The sequence below is a fragment of the Cloeon dipterum genome, chromosome 2 (assembly GCF_949628265.1).
Source record: "Cloeon dipterum chromosome 2, ieCloDipt1.1, whole genome shotgun sequence".
Lineage (NCBI taxonomy): Eukaryota > Metazoa > Arthropoda > Insecta > Ephemeroptera > Baetidae > Cloeon > Cloeon dipterum.
The window spans coordinates 26,927,608-26,950,374 of record NC_088787.1 but is presented as its reverse complement, the minus strand read 5'-3'; the positions used below and the strand labels follow the sequence as shown (position 1 = coordinate 26,950,374).

General features: G+C 38.8%; 5 protein-coding genes across 5 annotated transcripts; 4 read left to right on the top strand and 1 right to left on the bottom strand.

Moving 5' to 3' along the window:
• The first annotated feature begins 328 nt into the window (after positions 1-328).
• LOC135935193 (uncharacterized) lies at positions 329-1,634 on the top strand. Its single transcript, XM_065477330.1, has 4 exons — positions 329-488; positions 557-731; positions 900-1,153; positions 1,201-1,634. The coding sequence occupies exons 1-4, from the start codon at positions 392-394 to the stop codon at positions 1,608-1,610; spliced, it is 936 nt and encodes a 311-aa protein (XP_065333402.1). The 5' UTR covers positions 329-391; the 3' UTR covers positions 1,611-1,634.
• A 613-nt stretch (positions 1,635-2,247) lies between these two features.
• Positions 2,248-5,229, top strand: LOC135936514 (uncharacterized). The gene is made up of 2 exons (XM_065479347.1): positions 2,248-2,348; positions 2,398-5,229. The coding sequence occupies exon 2, from the start codon at positions 2,398-2,400 to the stop codon at positions 5,035-5,037; it is 2,640 nt and encodes an 879-aa protein (XP_065335419.1). The 5' UTR covers positions 2,248-2,348; the 3' UTR covers positions 5,038-5,229.
• A 5,475-nt stretch (positions 5,230-10,704) lies between these two features.
• On the top strand, positions 10,705-12,747 carry LOC135935739 (homeobox protein MOX-1-like). Its single transcript, XM_065478287.1, has 3 exons — positions 10,705-10,987; positions 12,284-12,465; positions 12,528-12,747. Exons 1-3 carry the CDS (start codon positions 10,771-10,773, stop codon positions 12,645-12,647), a joined length of 519 nt encoding a protein of 172 aa, XP_065334359.1. The 5' UTR covers positions 10,705-10,770; the 3' UTR covers positions 12,648-12,747.
• A 1,346-nt stretch (positions 12,748-14,093) lies between these two features.
• LOC135935764 (multiple epidermal growth factor-like domains protein 10) lies at positions 14,094-17,165 on the bottom strand. Its single transcript, XM_065478316.1, has 6 exons — positions 16,885-17,165; positions 16,355-16,675; positions 15,618-15,731; positions 15,407-15,562; positions 14,428-15,240; positions 14,094-14,364 (listed from the first exon to the last, which is right to left on the bottom strand). The coding sequence occupies exons 1-6, from the start codon at positions 17,054-17,056 to the stop codon at positions 14,111-14,113; spliced, it is 1,830 nt and encodes a 609-aa protein (XP_065334388.1). The 5' UTR covers positions 17,057-17,165; the 3' UTR covers positions 14,094-14,110.
• Positions 17,166-17,607: 442 nt separating this feature from the next.
• LOC135935350 (multiple epidermal growth factor-like domains protein 10) lies at positions 17,608-20,011 on the top strand. Its single transcript, XM_065477616.1, has 6 exons — positions 17,608-17,799; positions 17,991-18,287; positions 18,392-18,508; positions 18,567-18,722; positions 18,831-19,556; positions 19,613-20,011. The coding sequence occupies exons 1-6, from the start codon at positions 17,634-17,636 to the stop codon at positions 19,861-19,863; spliced, it is 1,713 nt and encodes a 570-aa protein (XP_065333688.1). The 5' UTR covers positions 17,608-17,633; the 3' UTR covers positions 19,864-20,011.
• The last annotated feature ends 2,756 nt before the right edge of the window (positions 20,012-22,767 follow it).

The window sequence follows — 22,767 nt, the reverse complement described above, 5'->3', positions numbered from 1 at the left end:
AATTATTGCAACTGTTTTAAGTGATTTTACATTATTCTCACATTAAAATCAAACGTTTTTGTTCAATAAGAGAGGTTTAATTTGGTACTTATTAAACATTAGAGAATCAGCTCTGGTGTGAAAAGTGTTGCTGCGGTAGTGTTTCAATTGGAGTAAGGTGATTAAAGTTTTACTCTCCTTAGGTCAGAGGGGATAAAATATACCTTAAAACAAAACGTCAAGAATAATAAACTATGTATAAAATTAAATTATTGCAATGACGATTAGTTATGATAATAGTTGTTAAAAATCTTATTCTCATTGTTGTTTTTTACGCTTTTTACAATTTGTGAATTCTTGCATTGGACACGAATAATTTTAATTTCTATCCTTCAATTTCCTTCATTGCAACATGCTTCCTTTGCAATTTGTCCTCTCCATCAGCCTGCTGCTTGTCTTTTTGGTCCACGCGAAAGTTGCGTCTGGTTTGAATACCACAAGGATGACAGGTACATATGATAAGAAAAATCTATCACTGCAAATTTCAAAATCCGACCTTCCACGCTGACAGGAGCAGCTGCAATGATAGGGGACGTTGCTGGCAAGAAAATGGAAAAGAATCGCGGCAACACGCGCAAGGGACACGTCCCAGACGGATTTGAGAAATTTGAGATTGTGGACGGGAAGAACGTCAGCATCCCAGTATTCTATGCAAAGAATGGGGAATCGTGGAAAGTGAAATGTCCAGCCAAGTAATTACTTTCATCGTACACTTCTCGATCACCTACACTTCTCGTATATTTCCATAAGAATAAATTGTACAGAGAAGTGTGAGTCGAAGATTGTATACTTTTACTATATATATATGTATATATTATGAGTAATAGAGACATTAACCGACTTCCTACTAAAAAAATCAGGAAATCCCTGGACTCTCAAGTGATTTGGACATTGGATAAAAAAGGCTTGACGTACCCATACACGCGCATTTTCGGGGACTGCAATATATACTGCGTTTGCAGCAATGCGTACATGTCCCCTAAATCATTTGATCTCAATTTGGAGAACATGATGTCAGACCTCCAAGGGACCTACACCTGTCGAGCGGACAGTGATGCTACTTGGTCTTTCTTCTTGGTGGTTCGTGGTGAGGACCAGTGTCATCCAAATATCGGTTAGAAAAAATATCTTTGTGTTCACACTAATTTTTTTATCTTTTAGTTTTCTATGTTTGCATTGGTGCATTCATCGTGGTTCTAATTCTTGCACTGCTCTTTGTTTGCTGCATCGCTTGGTCAGAGAAAATCAAAACTGCGTCCACTAAACAGACTTACTACTCTGAATCTCCAAGATGTTCCTCAATTAGGAGCTATCAAGAGCAGGAGCCTTGCGTCGTGCACAACAGGATTACTTTCCAGGACGGCCCACCATATAATCAAAGTAGACACACTGTTTATCAAGACGAATCTCCGTCCAATCAGGGTAGACACATCGTTTACAAGGATGAGCTGTCCTTTGGTCAAGATCGCCGCATTACCCAAGAAGAGCCGTGCTACCACAGTCAGCAGCCGATTCAAATGAGGAATCAGCCTCGCATCTCTCCAAGATATGAGAGACGTGTGAGCTTTTAGAAGAAACAATAGCTACTAGAAACAATTTGTTTGAAATTGGAAGAATTGTTGTACATGAAAAGGAAACCACAGAATTCGATGGAGTGGAAGCAAGCTGCTTAATATGCGTTACGAAAGATTGATTTTTTTTAAATTTAAAAACACGAAATTAAAATAAATATTGTTTGCATTTTAGACGCTTAAACACCCACCTCAATTTATTTCAAAATTAAATAAAAAGACTGTCTGGAGCGGCCTTTATAGAAACATTTCAAATTGTAACTGGAACAAATTCCAGAAAAAGAGTTTCATTCAAAGAAATGGAACGTAATTTCACTATTTTATATGCAACCAAAATTAATTTAAAACATTTGCTATATTTTATAATGTGTATTTATTGTTTTCACACACACACACACACACATATATATAAACACTTGATTTAATTTAGGAAAAAAATAGAAGCTGTTTCTGTTAATAAGTTTTTAAGGAGTTTGTAAGTTTGGGAACAGCATGATAAACCGATCGAATGGTGAAAATTTAAGACATAAAAATACTCCATCTCTCGACGGTTTAAAACATCAGCGACAAATTGTTTTGTTTGTTTCAATATTTATCAAGATGACCTGTTGTGCCTTTTCTTGTATAGTTTGTGAGTCGCTCATTCAGTTCAACTGAGCGGTTCATTAAAAACAAGTGCGGTGTGTGTGTGTCTCGCATCTGTTGAGCGACATATTAGCTCCGGAAAGCTGTACAAAGGTAATTAATGCAGACAATATTTCAGACATCTTATAAGACACTTTTTCAGATGAAGCGTCTTCTCCTAGTGATATCTGTGATCTGCAGCATTTCTTTTGCGAAACAAAATTCGCCTTTTGAAGAGGTGCACGAGCTTTTGAACTACGGGGAGCTTCTAAGAGTGCCCGAAAAAGACCTTATATTTCTCTTTGGATCGAGCGGTGTCGACAAATCGACTCTGACAAAATTCGTGATAAAGGACGAGACGCTAAAGGTGCGACGGAAGGGCAGCAAACTCGTGTTTGAAAGTAAGAGAAGCCAAAATCGGACGCAATTTCAAGATGTCCTACCACATTTCTACCAGGACAAAGCCACCGGAAACGTTTTGGTAGATGTTCCTGGCTTCACCGAATCCCGAGAGCCAAAGTTGGACATCGCGGGAGCGTATTTTACAAAGAGCGCTTTGCAGCACGCCGAGAGTTTGAAATTAATTTTTGTGGAGAATCACGCGAACCTTATGGATGGTGCGGACACGGCCCCAGTGTTGAAACTGTTGAGGCACGCCGCCAAGCAACTGCCCAGAATCGAAGTTTTCAAAAACTCTGTTGGGCTTGTGGTGGCAAAGGTGCATGACCAGCAGGGAGATGATTCAGAAATTTTGAGCAGCGTCCTAAATCAATTGCTAGCCGTGAAAGACGAACTGGATTTCGATTTGACAGAACAAGATAAATATTCAGGGGAGTATAACGAGACTTTTGACATGCTGGAAGTCTTAGGTTCGATTTATGCGAACGGCACAGCGGAAAATATCGCTCTCTTCCGCAACCCTGACCAGGAAACCTCGCCCTGGGCGTCGGAAATGATGTCAAAATGCCAGCAAGAGCTGCGCGTTCTCTTTTTCGGCAGTCTTGATTTTTGCCCAACAGACGGCGTTCAGTTTCCATTTTCCATTCTTCACAGAAGTCGTGATTACATAATGCAGAATATTATTCCGAAAAATAACAAATTGGCAACGCGGTTTTTAGCAAAGATATTAAACGAGTTTCAGGTCTGCATTGAAAGCGCTATGAAAATTAATCACAAGATTAATGAGAAAGCGTCATTTATATCAAAGGCATCGTTGAATTTTCAAGAGTTGATTCTGACTGGTGGAATTTTTGATTCCCTTGACGCATTATTGAGCTTGAAAGAAAAACTGACGACCGTATGCGACGCATGGCGAAACATCGACTTGTCCATCATGCAAAACTTGATTAAATCAACTCAACTCGCTTACGATTTAGCGAGTGCAGATATTTCTAATTTCCTTGACCAAGTGGAGCAGACCGTGATCGATAAATCGCAAATTATCAAAGGAATGGATGACTTTTACACATTTTTACAGAGGCTGACAGTGGAGCTGAAATCATATGAAGTGCAAATATTGCGGAAATCGGCGTTTCTTGAAGTATCCGCCGACAACTACAAAGATTTCATTTTTAACCTGTCAAAATTCAAAATCAAAGTCGCTAACAAAGACAAACTCATTAGCTTGAAGCCTACCCGTCAAATGATCCAAGATCTGAACTCAATTTTAAACCGAAATTTGAACCACACCACCCGCCGGTCCTTTAACAATTTCGGACAGGAATTGATCTACGAAGGGAGAAATTTGATCTTATCTGAAATCGCTCCAGAGCTGGGAAAATTTCAAAAACTGCAAAACCTTTACCTTTTTGCACAGGGCACAATTTTCATTGACTGCGACCTAGTTCTTGTCGACGCCAATGTGTCCTTGGCTGCACCGACCATCGAGGTTATAGGCGGTAATTTGACTTTCAACATGAGCGGTAGGAACGGAAAAAGCGCCTCTCCCAGGCTAAGCTCTTCCCCCAAGGATGGTTCACCCGGCGAGGACGGCCACAACGCGGGTCACACCCTGATTTTGGCTCTTGAAGTGAAACGGGGGGCGCAGCTCACCATCGCCAGCAAGGGCGGAAACGGCGGCGACGGTCAAGACGGTGCCAGAGGGCTGGAAGGGGTGAGCAGCCCCTCGCCGCACTTCACCGATTTCTACCCTGAGTTCGTGAGTGGCGTTGCAAATTGGGGACCAATCAAGAGTCACGGCTACTCGATCGAGCACCCTGACAAGGGGACGCTTGTGTTGGTCAACAAGCAGGGCGCCCGGCCGCCAACCAACGGAGGGCACGGGGGTGCCGGAGGAAAGGGTGGCAAAGCGGGACACAATTTCTTCCTTGTGTGGAAAGACGACCATCAACTGCGTGTCCAGGCTGCGGATGGACTTTCTGGCCGACATGGAAAGGGAGGAAAGGGGGGCGAGGGCAAAAGCACCTGTGCCAAGAACATATACTCAGGAAAGTGCAAGACGAGGGAATGCGAAATGCTCAGATTGGCGGCAGTGTTCTTCGTTGAGAGCGACACTAAAAACGAATGCAGATGCATGCTGCAGAAAAAAGAATTTTGCGAAACAGAGCCGGACGCCGCCGACGGTTTGGCTGCGTATTTCCAGAGCATTCCATCCCCAAGCACAAAGCTGGTTGACTGGCAAGGTTTAGAAGCGAAACTAAACAAATCCGCGTTGTTTCGATTGAACTCTGTTGGCTCTGAGGACGAGGAAGAGTTGAAAAATTACGTTGAATACGCTAGGAGCACAGTGAAAACTGCGATGCAAATTTTTTCGGGAATGAACTTCAAAATTTTCTCCCAGTAAAAAATGCGTTATTGTAAACGTCAAATATCGAGCCCCTATCAAGATACACTGATAAGCCTTATAGATTTTTTCTCAATTGTATAAACAAAAACTGCTAAAATTAGTTCAGTAGTGAAGCCATTTATTTTTAATAGAATAATTATTTGTATTTCGGTTGTTCGTTTCATAATCAATAAATGCGTCTATCAAAAGTGAATCAGGATTTAATTATTTCTTTTACATGTCCATTTGATGATCAAATTTTATTTTAAATAAAATGAATTTATGCTGATCAACTCATCTTCCTAAAGAAACAAGCCAATGTATTACAAACTTAAGTTAAATGTCGACTATACCGAGTTTATTTTATTTTTTTATTTATATCTAACCTCTGCTCAGCATATCCCGTGGCTATGGGCTCACTTAAAGCCACTCAATAAAGGCAATCTTTTTGCCACCCCGCACCGCGGTCTTCATATGACACGCCAGCTAGTGTCGAGTCAGCACCAGTGCGCCTGCCGGCCCCTTGAGCTATTTGAGCATTTAGAGCCACTAAACTAACCATCTTTCGCCATCTCTGACATTATAGGTAGCCAGTAACAGATCCCAGAAATGATCAAATATCTCCCATTGCCTTGACACTCCTGAGAATGCCTTAACAATGCGAGCCAATGGGTTGTTCCATATTATAATTTAAACGGACTTCATTTTCGTAGCTTAAATTTTAATATAGTAATCCTTCTTTGCATTGTTTTAATAGGGACAGAAAGTTATAGTGATCTTGGCAGTAGCTATACCTTCTGCACTGGTGCGGCTGTCTCTTTATTTTTTTAAGTGGCTCAGTGATAGCGCAGTATATCGCCGCGCGTGGGCAAAGATATTATTGTCACATTGCGCGGGTGAGTCGCTTGTTCTGGTATCCTCATCACCAGTAAATGAGTCATCGCGTGCTTGTCCCCGGGTAGATGCAGCACGCTTCTCTTGTTTTTCTTGCTTTGTCGACGTTTGTTTGAAGCAAAACAATCGAGGTACAGATTGATTAGCCTTTCTTCACACGCAAAGCTGGCGCAAAACACTGAAACGAATTCCAAATCAAAACTTTGATGTTTTTTACATTGATGATAAACCGTCTAATTCTTCACGAATATATGCATTAATTAATTAATTAATACTGTAGTGAAAGGACAAATTACAACCGCACAATGTGTGTGCCTATCAATTTTGTGAATTATGTATCCCTATTTTTTGTAATTTTTTTCTCTCCCTAATTTTTCACATTATTGCGCATGATAATGATAGCATGAATAATGAACTACTATCATAAAATAGGCAAGATATCAATATTTTTCGATTTGAAAAAATTTGTTCACAAAAATGTAATGACTAAATTAAAATTACAGAGAGAAATAGCAAACTTTAAAAAAAGTGAACACTCTTCTTCGTTCAAGATTATCTACTGAAGTCTTTTTGAGTGTATTTTATTCTACTTGCAAGGAAGCATTACGCTCACTGAGCATAATATTAGCGTCTCTTGGGTTGCGGGTGGCTGGGCTACAGTCCAAAAATGAAATTGATCTCAAAACATCCACACTCTATTTCATATTGCTTCCTGAAAAGCGATATTTTCCTGTGCAAGAAGTAAATTACGAGCGACGCAAATATATGAAATTTGATACGGCATAACAGGCAGCAGGCACAGAATTCATTGAGCGAAACTAGGTTCGTGGGAGACTTCATATAGCATGTCTAATATAGCAGAGTGCCTTCGTTCATGAGGTCCTCTTTCAAAAGTCATGCCATCATTAATTATGATGATTGTTTACTGTGCTGCATTAGTGGTTTGCGTTTTTAAAACAATACAGGAGAGAATATAAAAATTAAAAAATTAAAATAAATTTACAGGTAATAAAGTATATTCCATTTGCTTAATCTTAAATAATATATATATTATTCCAGTTTTGTTTTTCTTTTTTAATGGTTTTTTTATTCCTGTGTATTTTTGGGGGTCTTATTTGACCAGAAAATTTTTATTTTACTTTTAAATCCTAATAAAAGTCATGATATAAATCACTGAATAAGCCATGAGACGGTATAAATAATGTTATTTTTCTACATGAGACGTGACTATGTTATATTTAAATTGAATGAAAATTGAAATCACTAACGCTCAAGCGAATAATCATGAAAATCTTGAGTTTTGACTCATCTGATAGAAAACCGTTAACAGCTTAGTGCCGTGTGAATTTCTCGCAATACGTTCTCATTTTTCCCATTTAACATAATTACACATTAAAATTAAAAAGCTTTATAGCTGTCTCTCTGGCTTATTCAAGATTTACTCGCTATATAGCTGCACAGAAATAGGGAGATGGAGTGGGACAGCGTCGCCACGCAGTCTGGTGTGCAGGGTGCGGAAGTGGTTGTCGCGAACACACCTTCACAAACAAAAATACACAGGCTCGCGTTTTTGAGGCTGAGAAAACAAGCAGACCAGAGTCATCAGTCTTTGTCACACATCTGCACGGATTCCTAACAACTGGTGTTTAATTACTCAGAGAGGGCTTTTTTGAGGAGAAATAGAATCTATGGCAATTTTAAAAGCATCCGTTGAGGTTGTATGAGCAGGAAAATTTCATTCAAAACCTGATTTTTTTTGCTCTTTTTTATCCCTGTCTGAGGAAGGGCGCGCACTGCACTAGCACGAATGCTGAAACTCGGGTCCCAATAACACCGCGAACGGATAACATGGACGCACCAGGCCGCACAGGGACCATATTATGCAATTATTGTGTTTATAAAAGCGATTTATACAGGGAGGGGCATAATTGAACGTTCAAAAAGAACTGAACACCCCGTAGCGTGAGGTTGGGGTAGGATCAAAATTCCAACGGCGCGTCGTTCAGAAACTGTGAAAGTTTTTTCGGTGAAATTTTCAACCCTCTCGACAGAGCGATTTCATCGCTGCACCCCAAAATCCAACTTTGAAAAAAGTTTCTTATGGGAATCCCATGTTAAACCACTTTGAAAAAAAGTTTCGAAAATTCAGCGTGCGAAAGTGTTTATAAGACCAAAATTTTGCGCTGATTCCGATTTTGAGGTCCGTTTATTGTTCCGGAGGCCGGGGGGGTTGTTTTGTTGGGTGGGAAGCTTGGCTCACAGGGGATGACGGTCAAAATCAAAGTCTGCAATAAGTGTCGTGCCGCACATGTTTCCGGGGGGAAATTTTCCGCAAAAACCAAATTTGAGATTCAAAATTCGAAATTTTTAAGATTTTGAAGAAAATTCGGTCAAAATCCGAACATTTTGTTACCCTCCGGGAACCGCATTTCCGAGGCGGTCGAATGTCATACATCTCGACAAAAAAACATGAAATTCGGTTTGTGGGCACAAAACAAAGTGCTGAGCAGGAAAAAGTGTGGTTTTTGAAAATCAGACCAAAATTGTTCATTTTCATAAGGGGTCCGAGTTTGGCCTTGCAGCTCGGCACCTATGGGTCCGAGAGCAAAAATAAGCACAGATTCTGAAAGCTGATAAAATTTGCAATCTTCTTCATGTGGAAAAAAAATTTCCTCCACCTTCGGATTTTCCGGAAAATTCCTGTAAAAAATCTCTTAACTGTATGGGCAAAGGAAAAATATCGAGAAAATTTTTTCAAGATAGCCAAAATTTAGCAGAGATCTTCATTAACTTCTCGTGCAAAAATAAAAACATTCGTGCAAGCCGTTTTCGTGCTGCGCGCGACTTCCCAAGTGTCCACCTGGAAAAACCGAAAAAAATTGAAAGTGTCCGAAAATTGTCGAGCTGCACATTTTTGGACTTGTCATGAAGTGCTGATTTCAAAAATGTCTGGTTTTTAAAAATCCGAGCATTTTTCGAAAAGTTACGCTATTTTTAAAAAGTTAAAATTTTCCAAAATGTCCTAAAAAGTTCAAAAATCCATAACTTTTTCAAAAATGCTCTAATTTTTAAAAATCAAACATTTTTGGAATCAGCACTTCATGACGAGTCCAAAAATGTGCAACTGGACAATTTTCGGACACTTTCGATATTTTTTGGTTTTTTGAGTTGGACACTTGGGAAATCGCGCGCAGCACAAAAACGGCTTGCACGAATGTTTTTATTTTTTCATCAAATGTTGATGAAGACCTGTACTAAATCTTGGCTATCTTGAAAAATTTTTATCGATATTTTTCCTTTTCCCAAGAAGTCTAGTGATTTTTGAATTGAATTTTCCGGAAAATTCGAAGGCGGAGGAAATTTTTATTCCTCATGAAGAAGATTGCAAATTTCATCAGCTTTCAGAATCTGTGCTTATTTTTGCTCTCGGACCCATAGGTGCCGAGCTGCAAGGCCAAACTCGGACCCCTTATGAAAATGAACAATTTTGGTCTGATTTTCAAAAACCACACTTTTTCCTGCTCAGCACTTTGTTTTGTGCCCACAAACCGAATTTCATGTTTTTTTGTCGAGATGTATGACATTCGACCGCCTCGGAAATGCGGTTCCCGGAGGGTAACAAAATGTTCGGATTTTGACCGAATTTTCTTCAAAATCTTAAAAATTTCGAATTTTGAATCTCAAATTTGGTTTTTGCGGAAAATTTCCCCCCGGAAACATGTGCGGCACGACACTTATTGCAGACTTTGATTTTGACCGTCATCCCCTGTGAGCCAAGCTTCCCACCCAACAAAACAACCCCCCCGGCCTCCGGAACAATAAACGGACCTCAAAATCGGAATCAGCGCAAAATTTTGGTCTTATAAACACTTTCGCACGCTGAATTTTCGAAACTTTTTTTCAAAGTGGTTTAACATGGGATTCCCATAAGAAACTTTTTTCAAAGTTGGATTTTGGGGTGCAGCGATGAAATCGCTCTGTCGAGAGGGTTGAAAATTTCACCGAAAAAACTTTCACAGTTTCTGAACGACGCGCCGTTGGAATTTTGATCCTACCCCAACCTCACGCTACGGGGTGTTCAGTTCTTTTTGAACGTTCAATTATGCCCCTCCCTGTATATTTACCGAGCGCCCCTAAATTGAGTAATCTATACATTTAAAGTCTTTAAGGCGAGCACCAGTTTCAATTTCCTTGAGTATGGCCAAAGCAAATTAAATTAATTTGAAAACGGCATTGCAGATGAAAAAAATAACTAATAGTTTAAATATTTGATATTGCATTGATTAATAAATGGGTCTAACTCAAATAAAATTCGGCACAAGATTACTTAAAATTGCAATTATCAATCTTTTTATGGTATATTTGCTCTCATAAATTTGTTCTCGCTTTCTTTAAATGGTCTTAAATAAATCAATATGATTAATCGCAAGAATCAAGAAGTACCAAATTATAAAAATAACTCGTAACAAAGTCATGCTGTTTTTCTTTAATTTGAATTCTCAACTTTTGAGTGTATGGTAATTTGAATTAAAACCAACAAAAAATTGGATTAATATAAATGCACCCATGATTCGAGTAAAAAAGTTGCTTTTATTTGCCAACTTGCCTTAAAACTTATTTACTCTCTATTGATATACAAACAAGAAGCATCGAACTTGTTATATATAAAATGAGGAAAACATTCGAAATCTTGACCAATTGTTAATCTGGCAGCATCCATCAAGGCCTGCAGTCTGGCGAGTGACACGGAGAGAACGGTGGCCCCGCCCTTTGTTGACACTGCTGGCTTCTTATCTCTCTTCGTGCCGGTCCAGAGTGTCATCTGCGGTTCATGTGCGGCTCATTTGAACTTTGACCATGGACTTGGCCGCCTCGGAGATGTTGTTCGATCCGCAGAACCTATACTACCCGCCAACCCCCGAGTACGACGGCTGCTCATGGGGGCACCTACCTGTCAGCTCCTGCGAGACGCCCGTCGCCGGCTTCTTTAACGCAGGCTGGACCGTCACTGACCAACACAACCAGCCGTTCGTGCCAGAGTGCACGTCAGCTTATCTAGCACCAATTCCCCGGGGTAAGATATTTAATATGCATATTTATCATGGAATATTAAGAAAAATTGTTTTCTTTTATCTTTTAAAATGCCAAACAAATTTAGAATTTATAAAAAATATAGAGCTTAATTGTTTATTCCCAAAATCTTTTTGTTTTTCTCGCTCATTGCCAAGATTATTACTCTCCCTTTTTGCAGTGATTTTTTATTTAATATAATTTAAAAATAGACATATTTTACAGGGAATATTTTCCATTCACATTCAGATTCAAACAGATGACTTTAAACTGATTTTAACAACGCTCCATGTTCCCAGGGATTAAGTGTAGATATTTGAAGACCAAATTATAATGCAGCACAAAACAAAAATTAAACAATTTCACCAAGAAACAAAATTTATTTTGTATGCTGAAGAGACAAATAAAATCTCTAGTTAGTACAGTAAATTTTCCTATTACTGCACAGCCGCAGTAATGCAAAGAAGTAAAATATTGTGCACAGAGATTAATAACACAATTTTCTATTAGTCTATTGCAATAAAGTGTCTGCCGCAATATCATAAGGAAGAAATAATTTTTGGTTTCCCTAAATACTAGCCGATTCATTTTTCCACTTTAATCTTACTTAAAACAATTTCTGCAAGTCATCTAGTCTTCATTCCATAAAATCACTCAGAATTTTTGCGTACGTCATTCAGCTATACTTGAGCTGCAGGACTGATAAGATTGAAAACCTTGCAGAAAAGTATAAATCAATTTTAAATTTAATATTTTAATATTAATTAAATATTCTACATTATGTCGTTGTATCCGTTTTTGTTTCTTATTGCAATATTAATTGTGAAATTAATTGGTATCATTTGCACTTATTAAACCTTTGCTCTGATTTCAAGAATGAAACTTTGATTGTCACTCACACTTCTTGATAGCAGCGCTGAACAAGTTGCAAAAAGCGGCTGTCAATTAAACAAGAAGTGAGAAAGAAAACAGCAAACACATGTACCACACATAAATCTCGCGGCTTGTATTAGTGGATCATTTGAGTTTTATGAGGTTGCATGACTGAGTCACGCTTGTCGCGTTTTTTCAACAATGCAACGTGACATGTGTTTCTTAGGAAACACCCCTGACAACAAATTTATTGGAAAATCATGTTCTGAGTGGAGAAAAAGCGCTAGTAGAGAGAGTGGTGCCCTTCTGCGAACTGCTGATGATTCATTCGTGTTATTTTTTTCTTATTTCTTAAGATCCCGTATCTATTACTATTTCCCATCGTGTAATCTAATTTTATTATCATCCCCTGTCTTCTTTTTTGCAGACTCGCCAGACTCAGAAGTGGCAAATTCGCCGAGCAGCAGACGAACCAAGGCACGCAACCAGCGCACAGCGTTCACCAAACAACAAATCAGAGATCTTGAGTCTGAATTCGCGCGTTCGAATTACCTGACCCGGCTGCGACGCTACGAAATAGCAGTGGCGCTTGATTTGACAGAAAAACAGGTTTGTCGCTCCAATATGCGCGTTAAAACTTTTCTAAAACCATGTTTATATTCATGATGCAGGTCAAAGTGTGGTTCCAGAACCGCAGGATGAAGTTCAAAAGAACAAAACCGAAAGTTACTCCAGTTTCCAACGTGCAGAAGTACGAAGAAGAGGGCTTCAACAATGACTTCGCCTTTTGAAGAGATACTTATTTTTAGCTCACGGTTTCTGTATTTTAGCCTTAATTTTCTTGTACAGTAAAATAAAATAACAAGTTGTGTTTATGTTGTGATCTAATTCCATCTTGAGTGTATTTTGTTCTAATCTATAATTTAATTCCAAAAAAGGTGTTTACTATCGTCAACGCTCGTATTTTAAATTCAATTCGGCGTATTACTTTACCAAAGTTTTGTAAATCATATATCTGGCGACCAAACTATTTTATACTTGTACAGAAAAAAACATGGAAACATATTGTGCATTACTTTTTTTTCCAATAAGAGCTTTGCAAATATCAAGGCAGTACTAATAAGTATTAGTACTAGGTATTAGTACTAATAAGTATTAGAACAGATGTAGCTTTGCTGTTCTTAAAATGCAGTTGACTAAATTTTGCAACATCACTTACTTGAGTTTTTTAAATATACTTAACTCACAATCAAACTCATAGCCAACAAGATTTTCACAAATGCATTTTTTTATAAAGAGTCACAACTCCGTTTGAACCGTAAACCTCGAGGATATTCAATACAGCCCTTTCGCAGTAAACGCCAGTCCGCATGTTAGTGAAAGAAACGTGATTCCTTTGAATATAGCTCCAACACAAAAAAAATATAATTTAATTACAATAGATTCTAAACACTTACCTTTTTCACAATTGCAAGCTCCATTCGTCTGGTTGCAGACTCCATTGTTGCAGAGGCAGAATTCTTCATTCGTGTTTTGCACCAAACCAAGGGTTTTGTGGGCGAGTACTATGAAGAAAAATGCTTGGAACAGAGATATGTCATATTGGTAGAGCACCAAAAGATGAGTAAGACTGCAGACGTAGAAGCCCTTTAAAGCGCACATCATTGGCTCAGAAAGGAAACTGGCATTTTTCCTACTGATAAATTGAATACTTGTACTCAACTTATTATTGCGACATACAGCAACAACTGAATCAATAGTTAACAAATAAAAATACTTCAAAAATTTAGTTGCAAAGTTCAGTTTTAAGCACTCCAAGTAGCTTATCAACGGAACAAAATAACAGCTGTTCTCTTATTTTACCAATGATACCCTAGGCAGGTACAACGTTGTACCGAATAAGACACACGCAAATAAAGTGCAATTCCAACATCCTTGTGAGATAGTTTTATAAGTGTCTGTGTCGTAGCAAAATGCTTATATTTAAAAATGTATTATTCACACTAGATAGAAATAAGCTAATTCGCACAATAGTTCTAAACTATAGCAGCAAAACCTCACTGATTTAAATATTTATTAGCATAATCGATTTTGAAAAAATGAAATCATTATAGGGCTGTACTCTCTGCGTGCGCTTTGGCTCACAAAATTTGGATTTGAATTGAATCAATAAATAAATCAATAACTTAAATGAAAATTAAAATAAAAGCCAAACACTTAATGCTAGTCAAATTTATTCAGAAATAGATCCGTTTTATGTTGATATATTCGTATCTTCAGAATCTTGTGCTAAAAGCTTTGCATCGTCCCTGAGAGATTGATACGTAAGACTAGGTTCATCTACACATCCTCCAGTTTTGACGGAAAAATTTAGCAGTGCATATTTTTTGAAAAAGGTCACTACGATGTATATCAGCGCGCTGATAAAGACTGTAGCAGCAGTCGTAACCAAAAAGACGTGAAGATTGTTGACTTGATTTATCAATAAAGGTGTTTCGCAAGAGTCTCCTGAAATATAGCAATAAATAATATGTTTAATTTGTTTTATGGGTTGTGGAGATGTGAACGCACCTGTATAGTTTTTACCACATTCACACGTCCTCCCGTTTATGTGGTTGCAAAAGCCACTGTGGCAGTCGATCTCGCAAAAAAATCTGCAGTCGGTGCCGTATTTCCCCTGGGGACAAGTGTTCTCGCATATCCTCCCTATCCATCCATCCGGGCAAAGGCAGCTGCCGTCGACGTTTGAGCAAAACCCCCCGTTTGTGCAGTTAGACTGACACTCGTTGGCGCAGTTCACACCCCAGGTGCCATCCGAGCAGGGTTCACTGCAGAATTCTCCGATGTACCCGGTCGTGCAGTTGCAGGTGCCGTTCACCGGGTCGCAAGTGGCCCCGTTCTCGCACAGACACACCAGTCCGCAGCCCTCGCCGTACAAGCCCTCGGGGCAGCCCTCCAAGCAGTCGTCGCCCGTCCAACCGGCCGGACAGGAGCACTCGCCGGTGCGGGCATCGCACTCGCCGCCGTTTTTGCAATCGCACTCCTCGCTGCAGTTGGCGCCGAAGCGGCCCTGCGGACACGGCAGCTCGCACTTGGCGCCGACGAACCCGTCCGCGCACACGCACTCGCCGTCCTTTGGGTCGCACCCGCCGCCGTTCAGACAGCCGCACTCGTGCGCGCAGTCCTGGCCCCAGCGCCCCTGGGCGCAGGGCTCCTCGCAGCCTGGTCCAGAAAATCCCTGGAAACACGTGCAGTCGCCACTGGCTGGGTCGCATTTTCCGTTCACGCAGAAACACTTTTTCAAGCAGTTTTGGCCAAAGGTTCCGTTCGCACACGGCTCCGAGCACAAAACTCCTGTCCATCCTGGGAGGCACTGACAATCACCTGAAATTAACATGTTTTATTTAAAAGTTACATACAAGAAAATAAACTTTCACAAAACATTATACAAATCATTATATTCAATTTTAGGCAGCTCTGAACGAGACATAACATTTGTGTATTTATGCTAAGCATTTCCACGGATAAATATTTCGAAACAATTATGTACCTGTAATAAAGTTTGCCTCGCCATTATTGCAATTCTTCCTTTTCCTGCAATTTGGGCCGTATGTGCCACTTGGACACTGCACAGTGCAAAAGACTCCCCTGTATCCAGGTTTGCAAATCGATCTTCCTGATGTTGGGTCACACGTCCCATTCGTACCTGAAATTTTTATAGTTTAGCCACGAACGTTAACCGCAAGATATACTATAGTTACCAACAGTTATCAGGCATTTTTGTTTACAATTGTAGCCAAACGTGCCAAGTGGACAGAATTCCCGACATCGAAAGCCAGTCTTTCCGAACGCGCACATTCTAACACATGCTCTATCTGCAAAGAGAAAATCGAAGATTCATTGAAATCATCCAATTCAGTTTATTATTCTAGAAAGCATCATTAAAGCTCGAGTAAATCTCATTTTTGTGAATGCTGAGAAGATAAATAACTACCCCGCGTATTTGAAAAAATGCAACGAGTTGTTGCGTCAAACTTGGATTTTTCGACACATTTTTACCACGCAAACCACACAACAAAATAATAATTTGGTGCTCTAATGAAACTTAAAAAAGTTACTGATTACATCAAATCTCTCTTGAAAACACCTATTTATACCTTCTTGTAAAATATTCTAGTCAAGAAAATGAAGCCTTCTACAAAACTGGTAAGAAAATGACGTTTTTCATAAAACATAAATATCATGAAAAGTTATGAAGGTGAACAAATAAATTGCATCTAAAACCCAATTTAAGCCTCCAATTGGAATGAATTGGACTGAAAATCTTCTAAGTATAACAAATATAAAAAACTCAGCATAATTTGAATAAAAAAATCAAAGCCCTAACTCATTAATTGAATTGATGAGTAAATTTCTAGCAATTAAAATATCATCATTGAACAATTAAAATATCATTATTGAACAATTAAATTATTAAACACAAATAAGTGATGCTCACATAATGTCAAAGACTGGTATTGTAGGCCACTGCAAATACAACTTCCTGTATGTGTGCTACAAGATCCAAAACTGGTTTCATCAAAATTTAAGTTGTTGTATTGGCTGTTAGGATGAAAATTAAATGTGCAATGATCATTGCACTCATAAGCACAATTGATGCCGTATCTTCCTCTAGGACACTCAATGTCGCACTTTTCCCCATAATAGCCGGTTCCACAGCCACAGCTTCCTGATAATATGTTGCAGAAGCCGTTCGGGCCGCATCCGCCATGACAAAGCTCTTCTCGAGCAAATCTCTCGCAGTGCAATCCAGACCATCCTTAGGAAATAATTGCACATTAGAAATATTTTACACATTAAGGTTACATCCGTGGTTTTTAAGCAGATGATGATGATTTTTTTTTAAAGCTAACTGCTTTAATTTTTACGTTTGATGAATGGGATCATAAAGAATTAATGAATTGGACAACTCTTCAGCGGAATATTTAAATCAGAGAGAGCGAGGGAGGAAAAACTATTATTTTATACCTTTTTCACACGTGCAGGAGCCGTCTCTTTCGTCGCAATATCCGTGCTCGCAAGGGCAAATGGCTTCTAAAGCAGTCCTGAAATTATTTGAGACGTTTCCCTCATACTTTTCTTGAGCAAACGAATGAGCGCCTAGTGTCCACAGTAACAGAGCAACATTTAGCAGCCACATTATGCTGACAAGTCTCTCCTCTTAATGATTGCTCGACGCACCCCATTATTTCTGCTCTCCTAGCAAGCAGTGAAGATAAGAGCTAACTCTGCTTTGATAATTGGAAACTGCTACAGAAATTCGTCTATGAAACATCTAACTTTGTGTGCTTTATTTTGTCTCAATTTAAAAGAAGTTAATTTATATTGTAACTGTATACGAGATGAAAAATGAGCGATTCTTCGTCTTTCAAACAATTTTTGAGCTTGTAGGGATCCTCTTAGTCTCTCAAGAGAAATAGTATTCTGCATATCCTAATTTTAATTCAAAATTATAAAATTAAAAATAACATTAAAGGGTTGCCTATAAAAATATTTTTGCTCAATTTGAGTTCCTATATGTCCTTTCATTTTTCATTTAAGCAATCAACACAGTTTATTCTATACTTGTGTAATTTTCAGATTTATTTACGGAACCATTTTTATTTTACAGAATGGGGAGACGGATGTTATGAATCAATACATTTTTTATCAACAAATGCAAACGGGATGCTTATTCTGGCGCAGTGCTATAATCACAAATGAGCTGTTGAGTTGAGATGATGTGGCTTCTGAAAGCTTTCCTTTTGTTGTCAACCCTACGATTTTCCGTGCTCGGTAACACCGAGTCTACTGTAGAAATTTCCCGTGTTGACGTTAGTGTTTTTTGTCCTTGCGTAAACGGAAATTGCTCTAAAAGTGACGGATCTTGCACGTGCAAAAAAGGTAAACTACCAATTTTTTATCAAACAGGAAGCAATATTTTCAAATGAATAAAACAAATATATATGTATCAAAATAGTATAAAAAATCGATAAAAATTAGAAACAAAAAGAAACCAGGATTTTGGTAATATCAAACATTTTGCATGTGTTTATGAAGGTCGCCAGACTTATAATACGTTTTCCTTGCAACAGGTTGGACAGGAATTTTCTGCGAAAGGGCTGTTCCAGAATTGATTTGTCCTGGTGGTTGTGGTCAATATGGATTTTGCGACGTTTTAACTGAGAAGTGCGCTTGTGGCTTTGGATACCAAGGGGAAAAGTGTGACGAAGCGTGTCCGGCAGGCTTCTACGGATTGAATTGTACTAATACCTGCAGAGCACACTGCACATCATACTACATTTTATTCGGTCAGAAGCAATTCATTGGCTGTGACAAAAGAACCGGAATGTGCAATTGCAACGAATTATATTCTTATAACCGTCGTGAATGTAAGAAAAACTTAAATCATTTCTTGAAAATATATTGAAATAAATATATTGTTTTCAATAAAAAGATGTGTGTTAATTCAAGTTAATTTGTGTTATCGTTTCAGTTGCAAGATGCAAACAGCAATGCGCCTCAGCAGGGGTTAAATTTAGTAACTGCCGAACACCATGCGCCCCTGGCTCGTTTGGTTACAATTGCAAGCAACAGTGTGTATTGAGTGTTGGTTTGTGAGATCACATTTCATAAGTAACAAATGATAAAATATATATTATGATTTATAGGTTCCGATAGAGAGTGTGGTCCTATTACCGGGAGATCATTCTGCAAACCTGGATACGAGGGGATTTTTTGCACAGTCCAATGCCCACCTGGGAAATATGGAGTAAACTGCAGAGTGTGCAAAGAGTGTGAAAATGGAGAGTGCAATTTTATAACAGGTTAAATTAAGTTTTTCCTCCATTAAATATTTTTGAAATTATAATGCAATTAAATTATGCCACTCAAACAGATTGTTTGATTTATTTTGAACTTAAAAATACTCTCAGGTGATTGCCAGTGCCTTCCAGGATGGACAGGAGGTTCGTGCTCGGAGCCATGTGCGAACGGAACCTTTGGCCAAAACTGCTTGAAGAAGTGTTTATGCGTGAACGGAAAATGCGACCCAGCCAGTGGCGACTGTAAGTGTTCGCCGGGATTTTTCGGGCCCACCTGCGAGGAGCCCTGCGTCCAGGGACGCTGGGGCCAGGACTGCGCGCACGAGTGCGGCTGTCTGAACGGCGGCGGGTGCGACCCAAAGGACGGCGAGTGCGTGTGCGCGGACGGGTTCGTCGGCGCCAAGTGCGAGCTGCCGTGTCCGCAGGGCCGCTTCGGCGCCAACTGCAGCGAGGAGTGCGATTGCAAAAACGGCGGCGAGTGCGACGCCCGCACCGGCGAGTGCTCCTGTCCGGCCGGTTGGACGGGCGACGACTGCTTGGAGGGCTGCCCCGAGGGCTTGTACGGCGAGGGCTGCGGACTGGTGTGTCTGTGCGAGAACGGGGCCACTTGCGACCCGGTGAACGGCACCTGCAACTGCACGACCGGGTACATCGGAGAATTCTGCAGTGAGCCCTGCTCGGATGGCACCTGGGGTGTGGACTGTGCTAACAAATGCCAGTTGGATTGCTCCAACGAGGGATTTTGCTCAAACGTTGATGGCAACTGCCTCTGCAAAGAAGGATGGAGTGGCGACGATTGCAAGCAGCCGTGTCTGAAGGAAAATGATGACTGCAATGGTAATTAGAGGATTTTTCTAACTGCGTTTGTATTTCATGGAATGCTTGTTTCCTAGGAACTGTTACTTTTAACGTGGACGATTCAGGATCTTCATCTCATCTGATATTGGCTATCGTGGCTACTGTTGTTTGTCTATGTTTACTCTCAGTGATAGTAGTTGCAATTTTTGGTTACAAATACTATAAAACGAAATATGGTCATGAGTCATCAACAACGGAATCCGTTGTTAGTTTCGCTTATAAACTGTCGTCTCCAAATGAAACCAATTGTTTTTTGGAAGACTCAAATAGCGATGCGGATGAATAGCTAAATATATTTTTAATACAATAAAGAAAAGTTGATTGAAAGCATTTTCAAAATAGTACGACGTTGAACTAAAAACATAAATAAATTCCTTTATCACAGAGTATTGTTTTCTGTCAATGTTGGCGAGTTCCCTTCAGCTTGAAATAACTCTAATTGAAACGAACTTAAATATTTCCTGTGATTATAGTATTTTATATCATAATAAATTTTTCTGAAGTAGTTTTTGTGGTGTTTTAATGTGTAATTCATTTTTGTGCATATTTTCGAAAAATCCAATTTAATACAAATTTAAAACTTCAAAGTAGCGCTGATTAACCAACTTAAATTATCCAAAATAAACACGATCAACTCGTACAGTACGGATATAATGAATGGAAGCAGAAATGAAGTTACTCATTCACGTAAAGTGCGGTTTCAACGATTTTCCTGATATAATTCCCGGTAGCACGTCATAAATACGTTCGAGACGATAATTCTAAAAAAGGCACGGTAAATTTGCATCATCATTGCGTAATGATGCACATTTCCATAATATTATGGAATTTAATCCTTTGATTTGCAGTTCAATGAAGTTTGAAAAAACAAAACTGTCAATAATTGTCATCGCAAAGGTATTATGTTTCGCTTTCATTCGTCAATTGTCAAGTGTCACTAGGTGCTCGCTTTGTGTGCGAGTGTTTGAATGCAAACCTAACTGCCAGCGTGGTAAGCCAGTCGCGAATGTGATGCTAATGCGACCACATTCTGCAAAATTGTGTTGAAGGCCTACAACTCGAGGAGCTGACCATTTAATTGCGCCGCGCCGCATCATATTCGTAGGGTCAGACAAGTCCTAAACTCTTCTGCCTTTTATAGCCAAAGCGAGTAAGTTTTCGTGTCTCGTCGCACAAACATCACGACTTCCTATGGTGCATGTATGTGATTCCTGGTTACTTCTCTACGGGGGATCGCAACAAACAACTACATTTTTAATTTTATTATGGTTTTACCTGGATTATCAGTGAAGGATTTCAGTGCAAACATTAACATTTTAAAACGTGCAAATTTTTAGAACAATCTCTTTTCGAAAGTAAATTTAATGAGCTTTTACGCGTGAGAAAATTTAGTTGGTAAATAGTTTTCACTATTTTCTACCTTTAACTAATGTTCATTTCAAGGAAAAATAAACGAAAATGAGTCTATTTTAACTCTGCTAACAATTTTTTGTTAATCTGCTGACCATGAATTAAACCTTGTCATGATGTGTCCTGTTACCATATTTTTATAAAAACGTTTGAATCAAAACTTATATATTCAAGAGTGTATAGGGTTTCCTATTAAGCTGATTATACTTTCATGGTGCGAAGAACTACACTGAGCATTGATCGGTTTGTTCTTGAAAAAGTGGTTGAGTTTAGTAATCGCTAATATATACAGAGAAAAGCAGAACGGATAAGGATTAAGTAGGGAATTATAATTATTCTCTCATTGCATAGGTATGCTGCATTGGCGCTATTTCGCAAAAGACGCGTCATGCAAATAGAACTGGACACGATAATGCTTTGTCAACGAGCAACCGAGAGCATAATTGATTCAACACAATCGTCTGGTAGCATATTTATTATCTATAAATGCGGGACATGCAAGCTCAAACTCACCAAGTGTAAGAGAGCCCGCAGCTGCACGGGTAGCCCGATTTTTTCAAAAACAGTGTAAAATAATCTTGTTGTTGCTAGAAATCAATGTTGGACAGAGATGCTAAATTTACATTTAATGAAAGTTATAAGTTTTAAGGAAGCTGTATTTAACTTCTTTGACAATTATTTTTTATAAATTGACTGATGTTAATTATGTTTCCCGGAATAATATTGTAATATAGTTATTTACTGAGATATTTTTCTTATGAAATTTTCATTGGTTTTTATCACAATATGTATTTGTGACAAAGTTATCTGTAGACAAGGAACAATTGTTCTGCTAATAAAAAAAATAACGAAAATAAAAGGCCCTTTTCTTACAATTGTTGCACATTATTTGAGAGTTCAGTCAACTAAGATTCTGGAAACAAGCAAGTGGCAATGCAGAGCGACTTCAGTCAGGCAAACAAAGAAGTGCTCAGAAAAGCTTTTAACGAGCCTTCCATTCCTGAATCTGCCAATCGCAATTGTAGGTAAATACCGAGACTAATTCCTTTACTTTGATGCGATCCTTAACGAAAAATCAACTGCAGTAACAATCTCATTGTCTTGTTTGTGTTATTGTCTCACTCCTTTAAAAAACGTTTTTATATATAATTAACTATTTATTCAATTCAAAATATCTGAATGGCGTTCAATTGAAACAATGATAAACAAAGACGTCTAAACCTTAAATTTGATTTCAACACATGATCAATTTATTAAAATATACTTATTTTTGAGCATGCAGTATGGCTATCATCGTTTTTGTTTCTCGCGATATGCTGGTAGTTTATTATTTGCTTTGAATGCTCGCGACAACAGTCGAATGATTCACACAATAAAGTTTTTGTGGAAAGAACACCAGCCGCATATGTGTTTGCTGAGGGATGCTGGAGAGAAGAGCCTTATGTGTTTGCGTTAATTGATAAATTGCGCTCTCGCCGCTGTATCACGTGTGGCGTAATTATGAGGGTGAGCAAGCGATTTATCAGCGTTTGCTCGAGCGTGAATCACTTCGTGGAAGGCTACTGCTTCTTCTGGAGAATCACACATTGTTATTTTTGTGCATCAGTGATGACGAACAACTTTAAATAAAATAAATAAAACACCAAAAATTGTTTAAACACATAATATGGATACATTCTTACGAACATATTTAAATCATAATGTGTAATGTCTCTTTTTAGCAAGGCGATTAATATGGCGATTAATTAAATACCTGTAAAAATTAAAAGGTACACTCTGG

Coding starts and splice junctions, on each gene's coding strand:
- LOC135935193 (XM_065477330.1), top strand. CDS start 392: ATGCTTCCTTTGCAATTTGTCCTCTCCATCAGCCTGCTGCTTGTCTTT. Junction 732..899: donor AAAGTGAAATGTCCAGCCAA/GTAATTACTTTC, acceptor TAAAAAAATCAG/GAAATCCCTGGACTCTCAAG. Junction 1,154..1,200: donor CCAGTGTCATCCAAATATCG/GTTAGAAAAAAT, acceptor TTTATCTTTTAG/TTTTCTATGTTTGCATTGGT.
- LOC135936514 (XM_065479347.1), top strand. CDS start 2,398: ATGAAGCGTCTTCTCCTAGTGATATCTGTGATCTGCAGCATTTCTTTT.
- LOC135935739 (XM_065478287.1), top strand. CDS start 10,771: ATGGACTTGGCCGCCTCGGAGATGTTGTTCGATCCGCAGAACCTATAC. Junction 10,988..12,283: donor TCTAGCACCAATTCCCCGGG/GTAAGATATTTA, acceptor TCTTTTTTGCAG/ACTCGCCAGACTCAGAAGTG. Junction 12,466..12,527: donor TTGATTTGACAGAAAAACAG/GTTTGTCGCTCC, acceptor TTCATGATGCAG/GTCAAAGTGTGGTTCCAGAA.
- LOC135935764 (XM_065478316.1), bottom strand. CDS start 17,056: ATGTGGCTGCTAAATGTTGCTCTGTTACTGTGGACACTAGGCGCTCAT. Junction 16,676..16,884: donor CTCCTGCACGTGTGAAAAAG/GTATAAAATAAT, acceptor TTATTTCCTAAG/GATGGTCTGGATTGCACTGC. Junction 15,241..15,406: donor CGAGGCAAACTTTATTACAG/GTACATAATTGT, acceptor TGTTAATTTCAG/GTGATTGTCAGTGCCTCCCA.
- LOC135935350 (XM_065477616.1), top strand. CDS start 17,634: ATGATGTGGCTTCTGAAAGCTTTCCTTTTGTTGTCAACCCTACGATTT. Junction 18,509..18,566: donor ACAGTGTGTATTGAGTGTTG/GTTTGTGAGATC, acceptor TATGATTTATAG/GTTCCGATAGAGAGTGTGGT. Junction 19,557..19,612: donor GGAAAATGATGACTGCAATG/GTAATTAGAGGA, acceptor CTTGTTTCCTAG/GAACTGTTACTTTTAACGTG.